This window comes from Cinclus cinclus, chromosome 2 (assembly GCF_963662255.1).
Source record: "Cinclus cinclus chromosome 2, bCinCin1.1, whole genome shotgun sequence".
Classification (NCBI taxonomy): Eukaryota; Metazoa; Chordata; class Aves; order Passeriformes; family Cinclidae; genus Cinclus; species Cinclus cinclus.
This window is the reverse complement of record NC_085047.1, coordinates 57,763,491-57,779,842: the sequence shown is the minus strand read 5'-3', so window position 1 is coordinate 57,779,842 and position 16,352 is coordinate 57,763,491. Positions and strand designations below refer to the sequence as shown.

Sequence of the window (16,352 nt, the reverse complement as noted above, 5' to 3'; positions counted from 1 at the left end):
TAAATAGTGAGGTGTTTCTTTGTTGGTTTGTGAGTACTAATTTCTGCAGTGCTGTGTTAAATCATTGTTATGCTGGTTTTCTTGAGCAGCAGAATGAATAATTGAATAATTATAAAGGAGAAGTTCATTAAAATGGGTATGGCTATAGAAACAACATTTTCCAGCAATTCCAAGAGGGGTTGTGTACAGTAATGCAAACAACCTGTGGAAAAATGTTTTTTTCCTATCTAGAAAATAAAATCTTTCCTGCACACAGCTTCCCTCAAAAACAGACCAGGGAATTACATCAACTGCACTGGGATGACTTTCCTCTCCACATGATTCTGTGAGAAACCTTACTCTGGGTAGGATTCCAAGTTCAGCCATAGAACTCTGCTGTTATTATGGGTAGCTCACCAAAACTCAAATGAATGTAAAATCAGATCTCAAGGGTATTGGAGGTTTAGGAACTAAACACCACTGCAGAATAACAGAATACCTTACAGAACCTGCAGCATAACATACAACATTAATAAGAAAGCTCTTACTTGGGACTTCCGAGGCATTTCTTTTCTAGTGCAGAAGACAGCAAAACGTGGGGTCTCATGGTGCTGAATACTCTTGATCTGTTAGATCACAGAGTGAAGGGGTAGCTGCAGAGTTGAGCTGCAATGGGACCTAGGTGTTACCTCTCCAGCTGCTATACTTACTGCCTTAAAGAATTTAAGCAGCTACTGAACCCTGTGAGGTAGCACTCCAAGAAGAAGAGAAAGAAGTTCCATAGAAAACTGAGCATCAAACAAATAGCTTAGTTCAAAGAGCCAGTTTAAAAAGAGTAACCTTGTGAGATTCTTCTGACACTCCTGGAGTTAACAACAGGATCAGTCCTTTAGATCTTTTGTACAGGTCCCTGACACATGAGTCAACAGCCCCTAACAGTAGCATGGACTGTTACTGTTCTCCAGAAGCTGGAACAAGACAAGCTTATCTGCTGACCATTGAGGATTTTTTAGACTTAGGAACCTCATGTTTTACTACAGGCTCTGGAGTACAAAACGGACACAGGCCTGTGTACTACTGCTTTCCCTTCCCCCATTTCTATCACTTCTACTCATTGCAGCCTATGTCTGTCTCCCAGTCACATTCCTCTGCTATACTTGTCAAAATTTACTAATTTGTTTCCAACCACTGCTCAAAGTTTTTTGTGGTCATTTGGCACTAATTTTAAAAGTCCAGGTGGTGAAGAAGACTCTGGAAATTTTCACTGATGCAAGTATTACTAAAGACTGGTGAGACTGTTCACATGACTGGAATGCTAAAGACCTTAAGACAAAATTTACTTAGGGCAATAGGTGAAGTAGTGAATGATGCAGTGGTAGTACTACAAAGACACTGCTAGCCTGTCTGTATATCCTGATAATTCAGCGACTAATTGTAAATGTGCTAAAATATAAAAGACAAGAAGGGAATACAGCAGAGTGGGAAGGAGGGAAATTATTTATAGACCATGAAACCATAGCTAAATTATTTCTTATGACTTGTCTGCAGTGAGAGGCAGACTGCGGGGGAGCAATTGTCTTGCCATGGGAGAATTCAATTTCAGAAATGTAGCATGGAGGTCACACAACTTATTAGAGTTTCTAAAATTATTCCTTGCTATCCTTTAACACAGAAAGTATTATTGCTCTCAGTGCAGAGCAGCTCAATTATGGTCTCACTACGATGGATAGAGCTACATTAATTCCTGGCCTGCAGTCAGTCAGCGATATCTGAAGAAAATAGATGGGATTTTTGTCATGTAATTTTAATCATCCACCATGAGTTTAAAACTATTTGCCCTGGACTCTTTCTTCAGGCAAGAGAGGCAACCTGCTAGGAGGTGAGATGCCACCCATCTTAGAGCCCTAGGAAGTCTCCTCTTTCCTCATGTCAGCTATTCAAGCAGTAGATTTTTTCCCATCCAGATCCCCTCCATAGTCAATGAAAAGAGCAGGGCACCACCACAGTGTGAGTTGCTAAATTCTAAATAGGTGTCCCAGACAGGCAAGAGGACTGCCCTGAACATTAAGTGATGTTGCAAAATGGCTATTTTTCCATAGTCGATGAAAATTGTGACTCTCGAGAAAAGCAGATAGAAAAAAAAAGCAAAATAAAAATGGGACTTCTATAAAAGAAACTGAAAACATGCTAAAAAGGAGAGTACTGCACCATGAAAGTGAAAACCTTCAGCCAAAAGCCTACTCTGGTTCACTGAAAATGGAAATAGCTGTTAAAGGCAGCCTCCCACTGCTCCCCAGCGTAACATTCGGCAAAACATGATAACATTGAATTGTTACATTATTGAATGTAATATATAAATGAGAAGGTTGCAGCCCAGGAAATCAGTAGAGAAGGCCAGAAATGCAAAGGAAAATGTGTGCCCAGCAGTAAGACAGTCAAAAGCCTTTACTAATAGTGATCTTGTGGCTGTGATGGCTTAAGAATTTAAGGTTTGGATGCATCTTACCTTAGTTTGGATATCAGAATAACAGTTATTTGCATCTCAGCTAGTGACACTTCACTCCCTTTACAGTCAACTGAGAGAAATGGGACTTTTTAGGGCACAATTCCTGTCTTCTTGAAGTAACAATGTAAAGCAGCTCAGATGAAGCATCCCTACAAGTGTTTCGTTCCTTTCATAACTAAAAAGGAAGAACCATCAGATACCCAAGTTCTCCTCCACAAAAAGACTTGCTTGCTTTCCCAACGGCACCAGTTAACCCAAAATAAATGCACTAGCAATTAAAGAAGTCTCAGCAACAATATGAACTCATAATTTGAGAGATGACAATAATTTTAGTAGAGATGCACAAAAGGTAGATAACGTATTATTACTGCACCTGAGGCAGGGCGTTCCAATCCTTTAGTAAATATGACAGATATGACAAAGCCTGAGGATAAAATTTTAATCATAAGCCTCAGATAGCTTTCATCCAAGGGGATTGAGAAGGCCACTGGTCTATTAGTGTAAATTTTATAGGACTGTTATAAAGTCAGGATTCAATAGATTAGAATTCTGTTCCAATACTCAAAAAGAGAAAAATTCTAAAAGTCAGTCATTACATGATGGTTATCCTGAAACTGCCCTCCTTCTCCCCTTAAAATCCCCTGCCAAGGCTGTCATTTTCTCCACAGCATGCAGCCATAAAATAAACCTTTAAATATTTGTAAACAACAGACTGTCTGTGCTGTTTCTGGGCTTATATCACATGAAATAGGTATTTAATTGAGTATTTAATTGAGTTATTTTAATTTAAGGATAGTTGCACTAGGATTCCTTTGAAGTGTCTGGGAAGAGCCAGACTGTGCCATAAGGCATGCAAGAGCTGAATCAGCTGCAGGATGCCTTTCTCTTGGCAAGTATATTGGGAGTCTCAAGCACTGACACTCATACCTTATGTTTCAGCTTTCCAGAACACTGACCTTGAGACAGAACTGCAGTTTCAGGCCAGAAGATTTAGTCCAGGCAGAGTTATTTAAGAAGCCTGAAAACACAGGTTTACATAAACCATTTACAGCTGTAAATCCGGAACTATCAACTGTCATCAGTTTTAGTCAACTGTGAATCTAATCTGGTAATTCTGAAATATATTCTTCATCAAGGAGTGGGAAGACAAGGATCTTAACAGAATAATTTTTATTAAGAAGATAGTGACCTAAGGAAAAATTTGTAGCAGACATAACCAAATATTTTTCATTATTTTATAAGAAAACAATGCGTGTTCCTTCTGTTTGTAGTGGACTTTGCATTATGACTAAGATTAAAACAGAAGGTCTGAGAAAATTTGCCAAATTCATTCTTTTTAAACAGCAGATCAAAAATTAATAATTAACACATTGAATCCTCCAGTTGTTGTAAAAGTTGGAATACGCAACTCCTTTTTATCCTGCACTTTTAGGGGAAAAAAATAACATTTAGGATTATACATCGTGTTCTGTAGAAATGTTAACGTTTCTCACGCTAAGGATTGACCTTCAAAAGCAAAAGATGAAAGGTACCTTTGCCGTGTAAGAAAATGTTTCACCACTGGAGGGAACTATTGGACCTCAGTGCCAGTGCGGGGAAACAGCAGCTGCGTTTCTAACGCCGGTGCTTGTTCCACCCCAGAAAAGTCTGCCCAACCTTGCTGAAATCACTGCAAGTGATAGATTATTACTGTGTCCATTATTACAACGTGCAGATAACATAAAAACATCGACGTTTTAAAGTGACAGTTAATAAGTGTTGAATATAAGTTATAAGGTATTTATAATAAAATAAGATATTAAGAAGCTTGCTGCTCTTGGAAAGATTTAGAGACAATTTTACTGAATTCTGTACAAACATTGAACTCTCTTAAATGAAAAAGCGATTGAAAAAGGTAGAAAGAGCTCATGTGATTTCCTAACAGGAGAAATCTCTGTTCAACACAGAGCATTATCCTTTGCTCGGTATTGCATCAACCATTTTCCATAAGAATTATATTCAGTGACACAATAAAACTGTCTATTCTGTTTGCTTTCATAGAATCATAGAATGGTTTGTCTTAGAAAGGATATTTAAAGGGCATCTAGTCCAACACCCCCTGGCATGAGCAGGGACACCTTGAAGAAGATCAGGTTGCTATAAGTCCAGTCCAAACTGATCTTGAAAGTTTTCAGGGATGGGGCATCCACCACCTCTAAGGATAACCTGTGCATGTGCCTGACCACCCTCATTGTAACAAACTTCTTCTTTATACCTAGTCCAAATTAAAGCTCTTTTAGTTCAAGCCATTACCCATGTGTCCTATATGCCCTTGTAAAAATTCTCCAGCTCTCCCATAGCTCCCTCTAGGTATCTGGAAGGTGTTGTAAGGTTTCTCCAGAGTTTTCTCTTCTCTGGGCTGAACAAGCCCAACTCTCTCATCCTCAGAAGAGGTGCTCCAGCTCATCTTAGTGGCCTCCTTTGCACCATCTGCAGCAAGTCCACGTCCTTGTTATGCTGGAGGACCCAGAGCAGGACACAGCAATCCAGAGGATTGCTCACCAGAGAGGAGCAGAGCAGGATCCCTTCCCTCATCCTGCTGCCAATGTGGCTTTTGATGCAACCCAGGATGTTTGGCATTCTGGGCTGTGAGTGCACAATTGCTGGATCATAGTCAGTCTCTCATCCAGCAGCATTCCCAAGTCCTTCTCAGCAGGGCTGCTGCTCATCCCCCAGTCTGTGTTGATACCACAGTTTGTCCCAACCCAGATGCAGCACTTTGCACCTGGTCTTCTTGACCTTCATGAGGTTTCTATGGGCCCACAGCTTCAGCTTGTCCAGGTCCTTCTGGATGGCCCCCCTTCATCCAGATGGGCCATGTGCAGTACATTTATCTTTCTTTTTAGGGGTAGGGATATTTTTGTTTATCTTGGTTTGCTCTTTACAGTTTGTGATTAAATTTTTTCTTCTTTTTTTAGGTCATTACATGTTGCTTCTTCTAAATGCTATGAAAAGCTGGAGGACGGTATATGGCATTTTAAACAGGCTGTGAATTGGTTTTGCTCAATCCACACTTCTATGGATGTTCCTCAAAAAGTCACTGCCTCCACATGACTCAGAGTTACATGCTACAGCTACATTTTAACAAAGGATCTAATAATTACCTTGGTAACAATATATTAATGCATTTCAGAAAATCAGCAAAGAGTTATGAAATTTGTTTTTTTTTCCCACCCTCAGCAGCATGATGTACCATCGATGCATAATGTGGTCATGCTCCCTCTTCCTCTGAAGCATCGTGTAAGAACTACAGTAGAATATCGTGCACTGTTTACTGTCACACTCATGCACACAGCTCTGCAAGTGACTCTCCTGAGGGACAAAGCAAACTGTTGGAGAGGCAGGGCAGCACAGCACTGGTGTCTGCCTCCTTCTGTCCTCTGTGGTTCTGTTGCTCTATTGTTCTGTTGTTTATCTGATGCAGCCTTGATGACAGTAGTGATTTTAGCAGGTATGTCTGCATTATCTGACACATTTCCTCTGCTTCCAGCACCCTGAGGTTGTTGAGTCACACCAAAGGGTTTCCTGTGGAGCATCGGCTTACAACATGAGGAAACACCTCCCTTTATCATACAGCAGTACATTTGCTGCATGCCATGAGTGATTCAAGAGCTGTATATTTTCCCTGTCAAGTGTGGAAGTCCCCCAGTATTCTCCTACTTATTGTTTGAATAAATCCAGTTTCCTGTGCTTTAAAGTTTTCCTAGGTGGTGGGTAGGACTCGTTGGTTGGTAAGTTTCCCACATTTAGTTATTTACATGCCCACTGTTCATTGCTGTTTTGCTGTTCAGAGTGGGCAGTCACTCCTCTTGCCATTCTCTGCAGAGCACTGAAGCCAGAAATTCTTTCCTTAGCCCCACACCCATCCTCAGAAATGACTGATGCAGGTTTGGCAGCACAGTTCACCAACAGGAGCTGGGAGAGCTTCATACAATAAGAAGACAAAGTTCATTCACTAAGTTATTTCCCCAAAATAATAAACCATTCTACTGTTGTCTGTGTTTGTTTGCTAAGGGGGGGGGGGGGGGGGGGGGAAATGCCCTGAAATCAAACTGCTACTGTTCAACGTTGTACCATAGAAAAGATACCAAAAAAGAAGAAAAGAAGAAAAATAAGAAAACAAAAAGATACCATACCAAGAAAAATATGCCTCAGAAGGTCACCAAGATTTGTTGAAAGCTAGATATTGTTATAAAAAGCTACATAATTTCTCTTTTTTTTCATTTGTTGTACAGAATGCTGATAGTTTAGAGAAGGCGGTAATTTGTATTTCCTTGTTTCTGTTGACCTTTTTTCTCCAGATAAGGTTTTCTTCCAATTAAGGGTAATTTCCTAGTAAAATGTTTATACCTTCCTTGTATTTATTTTCTGATGAACACTGAATGTTAAATTTGAGATGCTGTGCCTGGGAAAATATGTAAGTACTTTGCTATACAAAGTTCTGTTTAATGCAAGTGTGCAAAATGTATTTGATCCTCTAGAATATGGTGTTTAGCACTGAATACAGATTTCAGGTGTAGTCAATGGCTACAGAAGAAGTCTAGTGGAAACTGAGGACAAAGCTTCCAAGACTAAAAATTAATCAAATTGTGTTTTAAGGCAGTTGAGTTAAACACACAAATGATGTGTTTATGTGGGATAAGAGATTGTAATTGTGAACTTAACTAGGACAGTGATGTGGGATGACAACAACAATCAGTGTATGCATGTAATAAAACTTGGTTTTTTAATATACATATTTAAATAGACTAAGCTGTGTCTCAAATACTCTGGTAGCTACTGAGGATTCCCTGGTAATAGCTGAACTCTGTATCAAAAAGATCCTTGGCCATTTGTGATTCCTTCCAATACACATCCTGGTTTTACCAAGAATCTCATCAGTGCAGACCAGAAAGGAGCTGTTGCATGGTTTATCTGTGTCCCCATATGAATGGAGGGAGCTTTGGAAATTAAAGTACACCTCAGCTTCTCAGCCTTATTTCCACAAAATGTAGCTACAGTTCAAGTATGTGTGCTGAAAAAGAAAGTTTTACACTGAAGAAAAAGGAGGAATACACCTTTGGTAGCCGAGATCCCATGAAGGGGTCAAGGGTCCCGGGAGGCAAAAACATGGGTTCTCTTGCAAAGAGCAAGGAGTATAAGACAGCTCAGACCTTGGATGATAGGAAGTTGTTTGTATAGAAGGGAACATTTCTTCCACATGTAGCAGTAAAGGAAGTACTATACACAGCCCTTGTATGCACCCCTGTTAAATTATTTTAAATAATTTCAAAACATGTACAAAGAACCATAGAAGTAATTTGAGATACTGGAAATTACTGATATTTATGAAAAGGAACAAGGGAAATGTAAGTCCAAGGTATGTATTTGAGGTGAGTGAGTCATTCTGTACCTGTGTTGATACACAGAAACTGCCCTAATTCCCAGGGAAGTCATAATGAACGTCTTCATTGGTCAGAAAGAAAAACAAAGGTGTGATGTTGTTACATTAGAACGTTTGGATTGTTTGCTATAGCTGTTTTTAGCTGGTAATAAATGCAAGGCTAAACTGCAATATTAGACCATGGTAAAAGATGTCAAAATGAACTTAACTGAAGTAAGATACAAAACACACTTTGATTCATCAATTGTTCTGGAGCAGAAATAATGAGAAACTAAAAATAAAAACAAGGTAATATCAGTGGTAAAATGCATACTTAAGGGTACATTTTCTTAAAGCCCCAAAAATGTTGGATGTTGTACCACTTTAGGGGGGATACATTAAGCTAAAGTTATTGGTCAGATCTGACAATCAATAGCTTTAGAAGGCTTGAACTATTTAACCCATCAAGAAGACAGCGCATCAGTATTTTTACTTATATCCTTGTACTTGATATAAAGTATGCTCATTTCACTTAATGGATGAATAAACTGAAACTAGAAATCATGCAAAATAAAAGAAGAGCATTTAATCAATGAAACTAACAGTAACACCTAATTCTCCAACTTTTCAGATCTGGACCCCTTCTAGAAGACACGCATGCATAAAATGGATGCTGTTTTGTTCTGTGTAGGGACAAACAATTGTAATCTTACAGTTTTGTGTTACAAACTTAGTAAGACTCAATATTCAGGATATACTGTTACTATAGCATAGGATATTGAAGTTTTTATTTCTACTTTATTGCTTTAATGAAAGCAGTCTGGTTCATATTATTGCAAAGGAAAAAGACTGAGCAAAAAATCATTGAGAGACTAACAATGTTGAAAGAGAGCCTTAATGAACCATGATATTGCTTAAAATAACTTTGTATTAAGTGAAATAACATATTAAGGGAAATGTAAACATACATGAATCTATTATGGTAATAATAGTACTACATTTTAAGCTTTGCTTTTGTAAGATAACAATATACAAGCAGTTTAATGTTTTCTGCAGTAAATAGTCTTCATTTTATATTCATGAGTAAAGGTAAATCTAAATTATACAAGACAACACCTTAAATAGAAAGCTACTTTCATAGAACAGATAAACATTACAAGTTATGTCCAAGCAGAATTACTGCCTTAAATGTAAGTAGGGAAAGTACTGTAAATTCTTTAAATGCTAGGCAATATAAAAATAAAAATAATGTCAAGGAACATGGCTACTGTTCATTACTATTTTAACAAGAATTTTTACTACCTTGTCATTTACATTGAGTCATCTTAGATCCTTAAGCACTTAGGTGTTAGATGGCTGATATGAATTAAAATTCTCTACATAATAAATTCCTTTATCATAAATCATCTATAATGCATTCCTGTTTCTTGAGGGTGAGTTGTTCCATTTTAAAAGCTGTTCAGATATGGTACCTACTCACTCCTCTTTGCTAATATCTATTAGACCAGTTGAAGTCAGATTATTTGAAGTCCAGTTCTGAGTATACTTGTTCCAAAACCTTTCACAGCTGGAAAGCCTTTGGCCCCTTTGTACCCACAGAGCAAAATACAGGCCATCAAATCTTCCAGAGTTCCTCAGCAAGTTGCAATAGAAAGGGATGTGGATAAAAGATAAAATAACTTTGGTTTTTCAGGGATGCAAATATATACCAATATTAATTTTTCTGTAGGAAAAGCAGTGTATATCCCAACCTTCAGAGACCAAATGAAATATAAAAGAACTTCAAAACTCTTGTTTGGTTGACTTTCAAATAACTTTTTAGATAAAACTGACACATATTTTGAAAACACCTGGAAGTGTCAGTAACTTTCTTCCGGAGCAGCTAACCTATTCCTGAACAGCTAACTTATTACTGTGGGTGCTACTTTAAGCCACAAAATTAAAGAGAAAAAACTTTAAAATGAAAGAAATCACTGAGGCCTGACCCAGTTATCAGGCAATTTAAGATTTGTAGCATTTCCAGAAAAAACTCTCCTGCCTGGAAAACACAATGCACATTCTAGCTTTGTTAAGTTTGTTACATGATGTTTTGTAACTCTGCTACTCCAAGACACTTTCTTAGTTCTGCAGCCTTCTTCTCCAGCTGCTGAATGTTCCAGTGCCATTGTCTTTTATTGGAATGGACTTTGTTCAGCTGGCAATGTAAACGTTTTAAAATAGCATCATATCTCTTATTCTGTACCTAAACAAAAAACAAACAAACAAACAAAAAATCACTTCTTAATTTCATTCAAGTAAAACTATTTAGAGAGGTGAGTTCAGCTCACCTAGTTCTGTCCAAGCATTTATTTTGACATTTGACCAAGTCATTCCATGTTTATTTTTAGCTACTGAAGAAGACAGAGACATCTAGGAAGCCATTCATCTGACTTATTTCAGATGTCTGGTTTAGGACACGAATCATGCCTCACTTTCCTATTAAGGAAAGAAAAGTTCTGTCCACTAAGAGCTTAAGTGTGGAGTTCAGCATGGATATCTGCTCTGTAGATGTCTAACATTTAACAAAGTAAGTACCCAAGCACTCAGCATGTTACAGCTCTGGCAAGGCTTTGCACATGGAAGACTTGAGGCTCCAGAATGAGAGGTGAGAAAGAAGAAATTTTCATTCTTTGACAAGCTTTTTTTGGTACAAATGGGAATACAAATGAGGTAACCTCGACAGCTGTAGTCGCACCTTTGTAGCTGCACTGCATTTAAAATGGCACATCTTTCTCAGGCAATACTGCAGCAATGCAGGACTGTCAATTTTGCCCTCATTGCTGTCCTATGTGGAAAAGAATGGCTGCTGCAGATAATCCCCTGAAAATTTGCTTTCTGAATTGTTAAAAGAATGAAATATTCATTCCAATAAAGATGAAAATAATGGGCATTCCCTAATGAAATTTGGGCTTTCTTACCCTAGTTTAAATGGCATATGAGTGGTAGTGTATAATTACTCTTGTGTCTGCTTATTGAAGCATTATTACACTGAATTTCACATGCACATGATGACATACAGCAGCATTGGAACCACAGCGCTGTCAGTGACTTACTGCAGATCCCACTACCTAAATTTCACAAATAACTAGGAAACTACCTCACTGGTGTTCTATAAATTACTGCCTTCTTTCATTGGCAATGGCTTTTCTTCCTTCATGTTACCTCACTCTCCATTATAATTGCAACTTTTTGAGGGATGCTGTCAGATTCACTCATCTAGACAAGTGCTTGATCTGCATCACTAGGACCACGCTGTATGACACTGAAACATCAATGATCAAAATTATCTGTTTTTTTTTTAGAAATGCATCTCTAGCATCATTACTGGGAACGGTCTGGCACATCTGCTGAGGGAGGGAGCATTAAAATGCTTACTGGAGACAGGGAAGGGACAACATCATGCTTTTTACTGGCTCTTGTATACATGAAGTCAAACATTAGAAAAAATTGTCTGGGCACTCGGGGTATCTCCACCACCAGGGTCGCGTAAGGATAGGATAGGGAAGCATCTGCCAGGAGTGATACAGTCACACATTGACACTGGGGAAAGAAGGCACCAGGGGAATAGACATTCTTTTGGGTTGGAGTTTTTTAAAATTACTTTTACATAACAACGAATTTTCTATTATTTGTGGATATCTTGAATTATCCATTTGACTAAAGCCTTTACCCTACACAGACAACCACCCTGATTTATTCCTGACAACCCTGTCCAAGGCTGGGAACAGGATCTGCTTTTCAAGAAATGGGTGATAGGGCTGATACTCAGGAAAGAGAGTAAGAGAAAGTCCACAGGCTGCTTTAAGATTCACAGAATCACAAAATAAGCTGAGTTAGAAAGGACCTGTCAGGACCATCAAGTCCAACTCCTGGCCCTGCACAGGGCATCCCCAAGTGTCACAACATGTGTCTGAGAGCATTGCCCAAATGCTTCCTGAACTCTTGTCAAGGCTTGCTTCTGCGGGTAGGTTTGTACCCTAGGGAAGTTGTTCCAGTGCCCAACCATTTTCTGGGTAAAGAACCTTTTCCTGACAACCAAAACTCCACTGACCTGCTTCAGGCCATTCCCTGGGGTCCTGTCAGTGGTCACAGGAATGAAGTGATCAATGCCTGCCCCTCCTTTTCTCCTCCCAAGGAAGCTGTAACTGCAGTGAGGGCTCCCCTCAGTCCCCTCCAGGCTGAGCAGACCAAGGGACCTCAGCTGCTCCTCACATGGCCTCCCCTCAAGGCTCACTTTAGCTGCCCTCCTTAAAATGCTCCAAACAATTACATTAGGTGCCAGCAGTCTGCAGCAGATTTCCATCACTGCAGATCAATAAAACCTCATCCATGTGCCTAGTATCTCACTTTATTCCTGTCCTTCACTTGAGTATTTCTTCCCAAGTTGTGCTGAGGACTGGGTGGGTATTAATGTCTCTATCTATCCACTGACAGTTCTTATATTAAAAATTGGACTCTTTTCAGGAGAGTTCTTAATAGAAAATAATACCCTGAAAGGCTTTGGGTTTGAACATGCTTCTTTCTGAGACAAAAAGAACACATAATCCAAATAACTAAAGAACAAAAGTGAAGGCTAACCGTCACTATTTAATTAAATTGATTTGATTTTGATAACAGAACAGAACATTTTTTTTAAGGTGACCTAATTTAACTTTGGGTTTTGAGAATTTTCTTAGGAGGATGTTGCCTTGGTAATAAAGTATCTTCGCAAATGCTGACTAGCAGACCTATTCTAAAGCAGCTGTGTTTTGCTTTTCAGGTTAAAAATTCTCTCTGTTCTCTGTTACATGAAAAAAAATATTCTTTGTTCCTCCTACATTTTACAATGGGTAGTAGACCTAACCTTAAGTCAGTTAATATTTATATTATTTAACTTCGCCCATTAAATTTTGTGGCATTTATTTGAACTGACAATATAAATTGTATGAAACTTTCAAATTAAAAATTATCTAATCACACAGGGTATTTTAGTAAGGAACAAAATTAAAAATATAGCTCAATTATTTAAAGGAGAGGGTTTTAACTATTGATCAGAATTTTATCTTGTCAGCTAGTTAGGAACTGTCATGTTATTCCTAATTTAATGTCAGTTCAAATTAGGGAGATTCATGGCAAGTCCATTTTCCTGGTGCATTTGATTATTCCACTGATGGCTTAACAAGTCATGAATAATCAAGTCAGCAGTGAAATGTAAAGTAATTTCAGAAGTATTACAGAAATTTCAAAATGTGTGTTTGCTTTATTACCATTCAGTGACCTCTTCTTTTTTCCAGGAATCATTCTAAAAGTTCACAGATTAACTCCTTCTCAAAAGACTTCAGAAAAAAATGTTCTTCACAATTAAGCTCTGAATTTTAGAAAGACTATCAGTACCCAGAATTTAAGGCAGCATCATTATTGCATATACTTGAACAATGTATAGCCAGCAATGGTGCATAAAGCACTTCAAACTTCATTTGCATTATCAACATTCCATCAGGAGAACTGCAATTGAATTCTGTTCCAATGACTCACCTCAATTTCTTTCCTAAGCTTAGCATGCTTTTTTTTCTCTTCTTCCAGCAGATCTCTTTTTTTATTGATTAAATCTGTCAATGTTGTGATTTCATTTTTTAAAAGTGTGATTTCCTCCTGCAGATGTAAGTCAAGATACAGATACCCATTCCTTGAAAGGTTGCACAGTTCATCTAATATACTTAGTTAAATTGTCTCATTTTAACCGTCTCAGTAAATAGAGATGATAAAGGTCTATAATAAACAACTTCACAATAAACCTATTAATAATAATTCAAATTATAATTTAGAATGCGTAATTAAAAATCAACTATTAAATATTTTATCACATGGTTTTACACCTCTAAGAATATATAATCTCGATCCGAAATATGAAAACTACAACAATACAGGATGTTGAGCTCATTTTGGTAGTCTTCATTTAAAATGTAATTAACTGCAAAATGGAATGTCATATTTGAGATATATTTTTCTTTCTCATAGGAAAATACATTGTTAATTATTCTTTATCAGTATTGAAAGACCTGTTGTACAATTTTTGGTCAATTTACATTAACAGAGTACCATCAAATTTTTAATAATGCAGGTTACATCAAAGTTTAAATCTGTGATCCCATTTCAACTTCAGACTTGTGTTTGTCCATATATTGGCAAAATTCCACGGAGAAAAATTCCTATGTAGTTGTTATTGGTAAAAAATTGCAATTGGGTCAAGTAAAACCAACAGCGTTAGATTAGAATACCAAACTTATTTTTCCTGTCTTCTTATTTCCATCACCATCTCATCAAATCTACCTCCTGCTGGCAAGCAGCTCAAATTTATTTTGTGGACAGCAAAGTTTAAAGGATATTGTACTCTTACCTAAAAATCGTAACAATATGGCAATCTTCCACCGACTTCTGAAAAGCATCCATGTAAGTTTATCCAAAGATAAAGCTTAATTTACAGCTCTGCAATACTTTCATATTTGATTTCATTCGATCACACAGTATAAACTTTTTTTTTACAACATTACACAGATAACAATGCTGGTATTTTTCACTGTATACTGAAGTACTGAATCATTACTGAAGTAAAAATTTCTCCAATTGTGAACTACCTAAATTCCCTTGTATTCGGTCCTTCATGAATCATGAACATACTAGACAAAATAATCATACTATATGAACTATGTCAAAATTATTTCACATAAAAGGAAAGAATCAAAAAGGAAATATAGTACCTGCACTTGTTTTATAACAGATCCTTCTGGATTCTGGAGATCACATATTAAATCCTCTTTCTTTGCCTTTAATTCTTCCACAAACGCTTTCTTTTTAGCAAGTTCAATCATAACTGGAAATTTATTTTCCATCTCCCAAAAGAGTTGTTTATGAACCTTTATTTTTTCCCGATATTCATTATTTCTTGCAAGTATCATCTCAAACTCCTCTTGTACTGTTTCTACATCACACCTCAATTTTAAATTTTCAGAATAGAGGGCTCTGACTTGGGCCTCCAGATTTTCACACTGATATTTTGTCACTTCTATGGCATCATCTTGCAGATGTATTTCCCTTTCTGTTGTCTTTGTTTCTAACAGTAGAGAATTCATTTCTTTTTCTAGTTCCTGACACTTTGCCTGCAAAATATTTCAGTGCTCATTTAAGAATTATTTTTGGAGGAAAATATGAAGTGTCTAGTTAAATGCTGTTATTTATATTTATTCAACAGTCTTTCATTTTTTTTTCACTTGTCTAATGTGGTTTGCAGGGAAGATAATCAGACTTACATTTCTTACTATCATCATCTTATAGGCACAGTGTAATAATAAAATTTTAGTCTTCTCCCTTCAGAGTGAGTCTAAAATATTAAATAAGATATCTTTATGGGACACAGGTCAAAGCTTTTTTTAAGTGTGGCCAGTCTAGTGACAATCCTAAAAAGTACAAGATTTCACTGCTATTTCGGAAATGTTATCTTAGTGCAAAAAATTTCAAATATCAACTATTTTGACAGTAGATCTCTTCACAGATGTTATAATTGGAATTGTACTATTTCCATTTGCATTCTCCCATGCTCAAAAAATGTCAACTGGAATCACCTATTCTCAGACTTAAAAGTAAGTTTCTCAATAGAAATTTGATATTGAAGGTTAGATAATAATTGAAAGCTTAATAAAAATGATCATAGGGTCTTCCACAAAAACAACACATATCCAGTATTCCACAAAACAGTACTGAATAATATGAGTATTTAATGACTATTTAGGATGCTCACTTCAGACATAAGGGGGGGAAAGTATTTTGTGTCAAAAAGAAATGTGAGGAAAAAAAATTATATACTGTGGTGAAAATCTAAAACTAAAGCAAAAACAAATTACCAAAAAAAAGAAGTTTTAACATCCTTCCCCCACAATTTCTTAGGAAATCACAATTATAAAAAATTCAAAAACCTCTTTTTTGCATTTAGTTGTTGTGGGTTTGCTTTGTCGGTTCAGCTCAGTATTTTTTTTGTTTTTTTTTTTTTCCCAAGTAACAAACCAAACTTTCACTTTCTGTCATGCAGACTGAGCTCTGTTGTTGCCTTTCATACAATACACACCCCCCAGTTTTGGCTGAGCCTAAACGCCACACACAGGGACAGAACAGCTGCCTTACACTTGAATGCACTCGCCCATTAAATACCATCAGCTTCCCTTGTGCAAGGAAATGCTTCCTCATGTAATGAAAAAGAATTGATTAAACTACTCTAAACAAGGCTTATTACCTGCAATTGGAAAAGAACTAGTTTGCTTTTTTCCACATCTGCCACCTGCGACTGCTGCTGCTCTGCAACTCGCTTTACAACTTCAGCTAGTGACGGGGAGCCTTGCTTGGCCATTTCAGGCAGAAGTGAGGAACTGGAGGAGGAGGAAAAAAAAAAAAAAAAAA

General features: G+C 37.3%; 1 protein-coding gene across 1 annotated transcript; it reads right to left on the bottom strand.

The window, feature by feature from the left end:
* Positions 1 to 9,963: 9,963 nt before the first annotated feature.
* Positions 9,964 to 16,352, bottom strand: CCDC122 (coiled-coil domain containing 122). Its single transcript, XM_062514772.1, has 4 exons — positions 16,189 to 16,352; positions 14,663 to 15,061; positions 13,440 to 13,556; positions 9,964 to 10,128 (listed from the first exon to the last, which is right to left on the bottom strand). The coding sequence occupies exons 1-4, from the start codon at positions 16,300 to 16,302 to the stop codon at positions 9,964 to 9,966; spliced, it is 795 nt and encodes a 264-aa protein (XP_062370756.1). The 5' UTR covers positions 16,303 to 16,352.

Coding starts and splice junctions, on each gene's coding strand:
- CCDC122 (XM_062514772.1), bottom strand. CDS start 16,302: ATGGCCAAGCAAGGCTCCCCGTCACTAGCTGAAGTTGTAAAGCGAGTT. Junction 15,062..16,188: donor TAGTTCTTTTCCAATTGCAG/GTAATAAGCCTT, acceptor AATATTTTGCAG/GCAAAGTGTCAGGAACTAGA. Junction 10,129..13,439: donor AGCTTAGGAAAGAAATTGAG/GTGAGTCATTGG, acceptor TTTTTTGTTTAG/GTACAGAATAAGAGATATGA.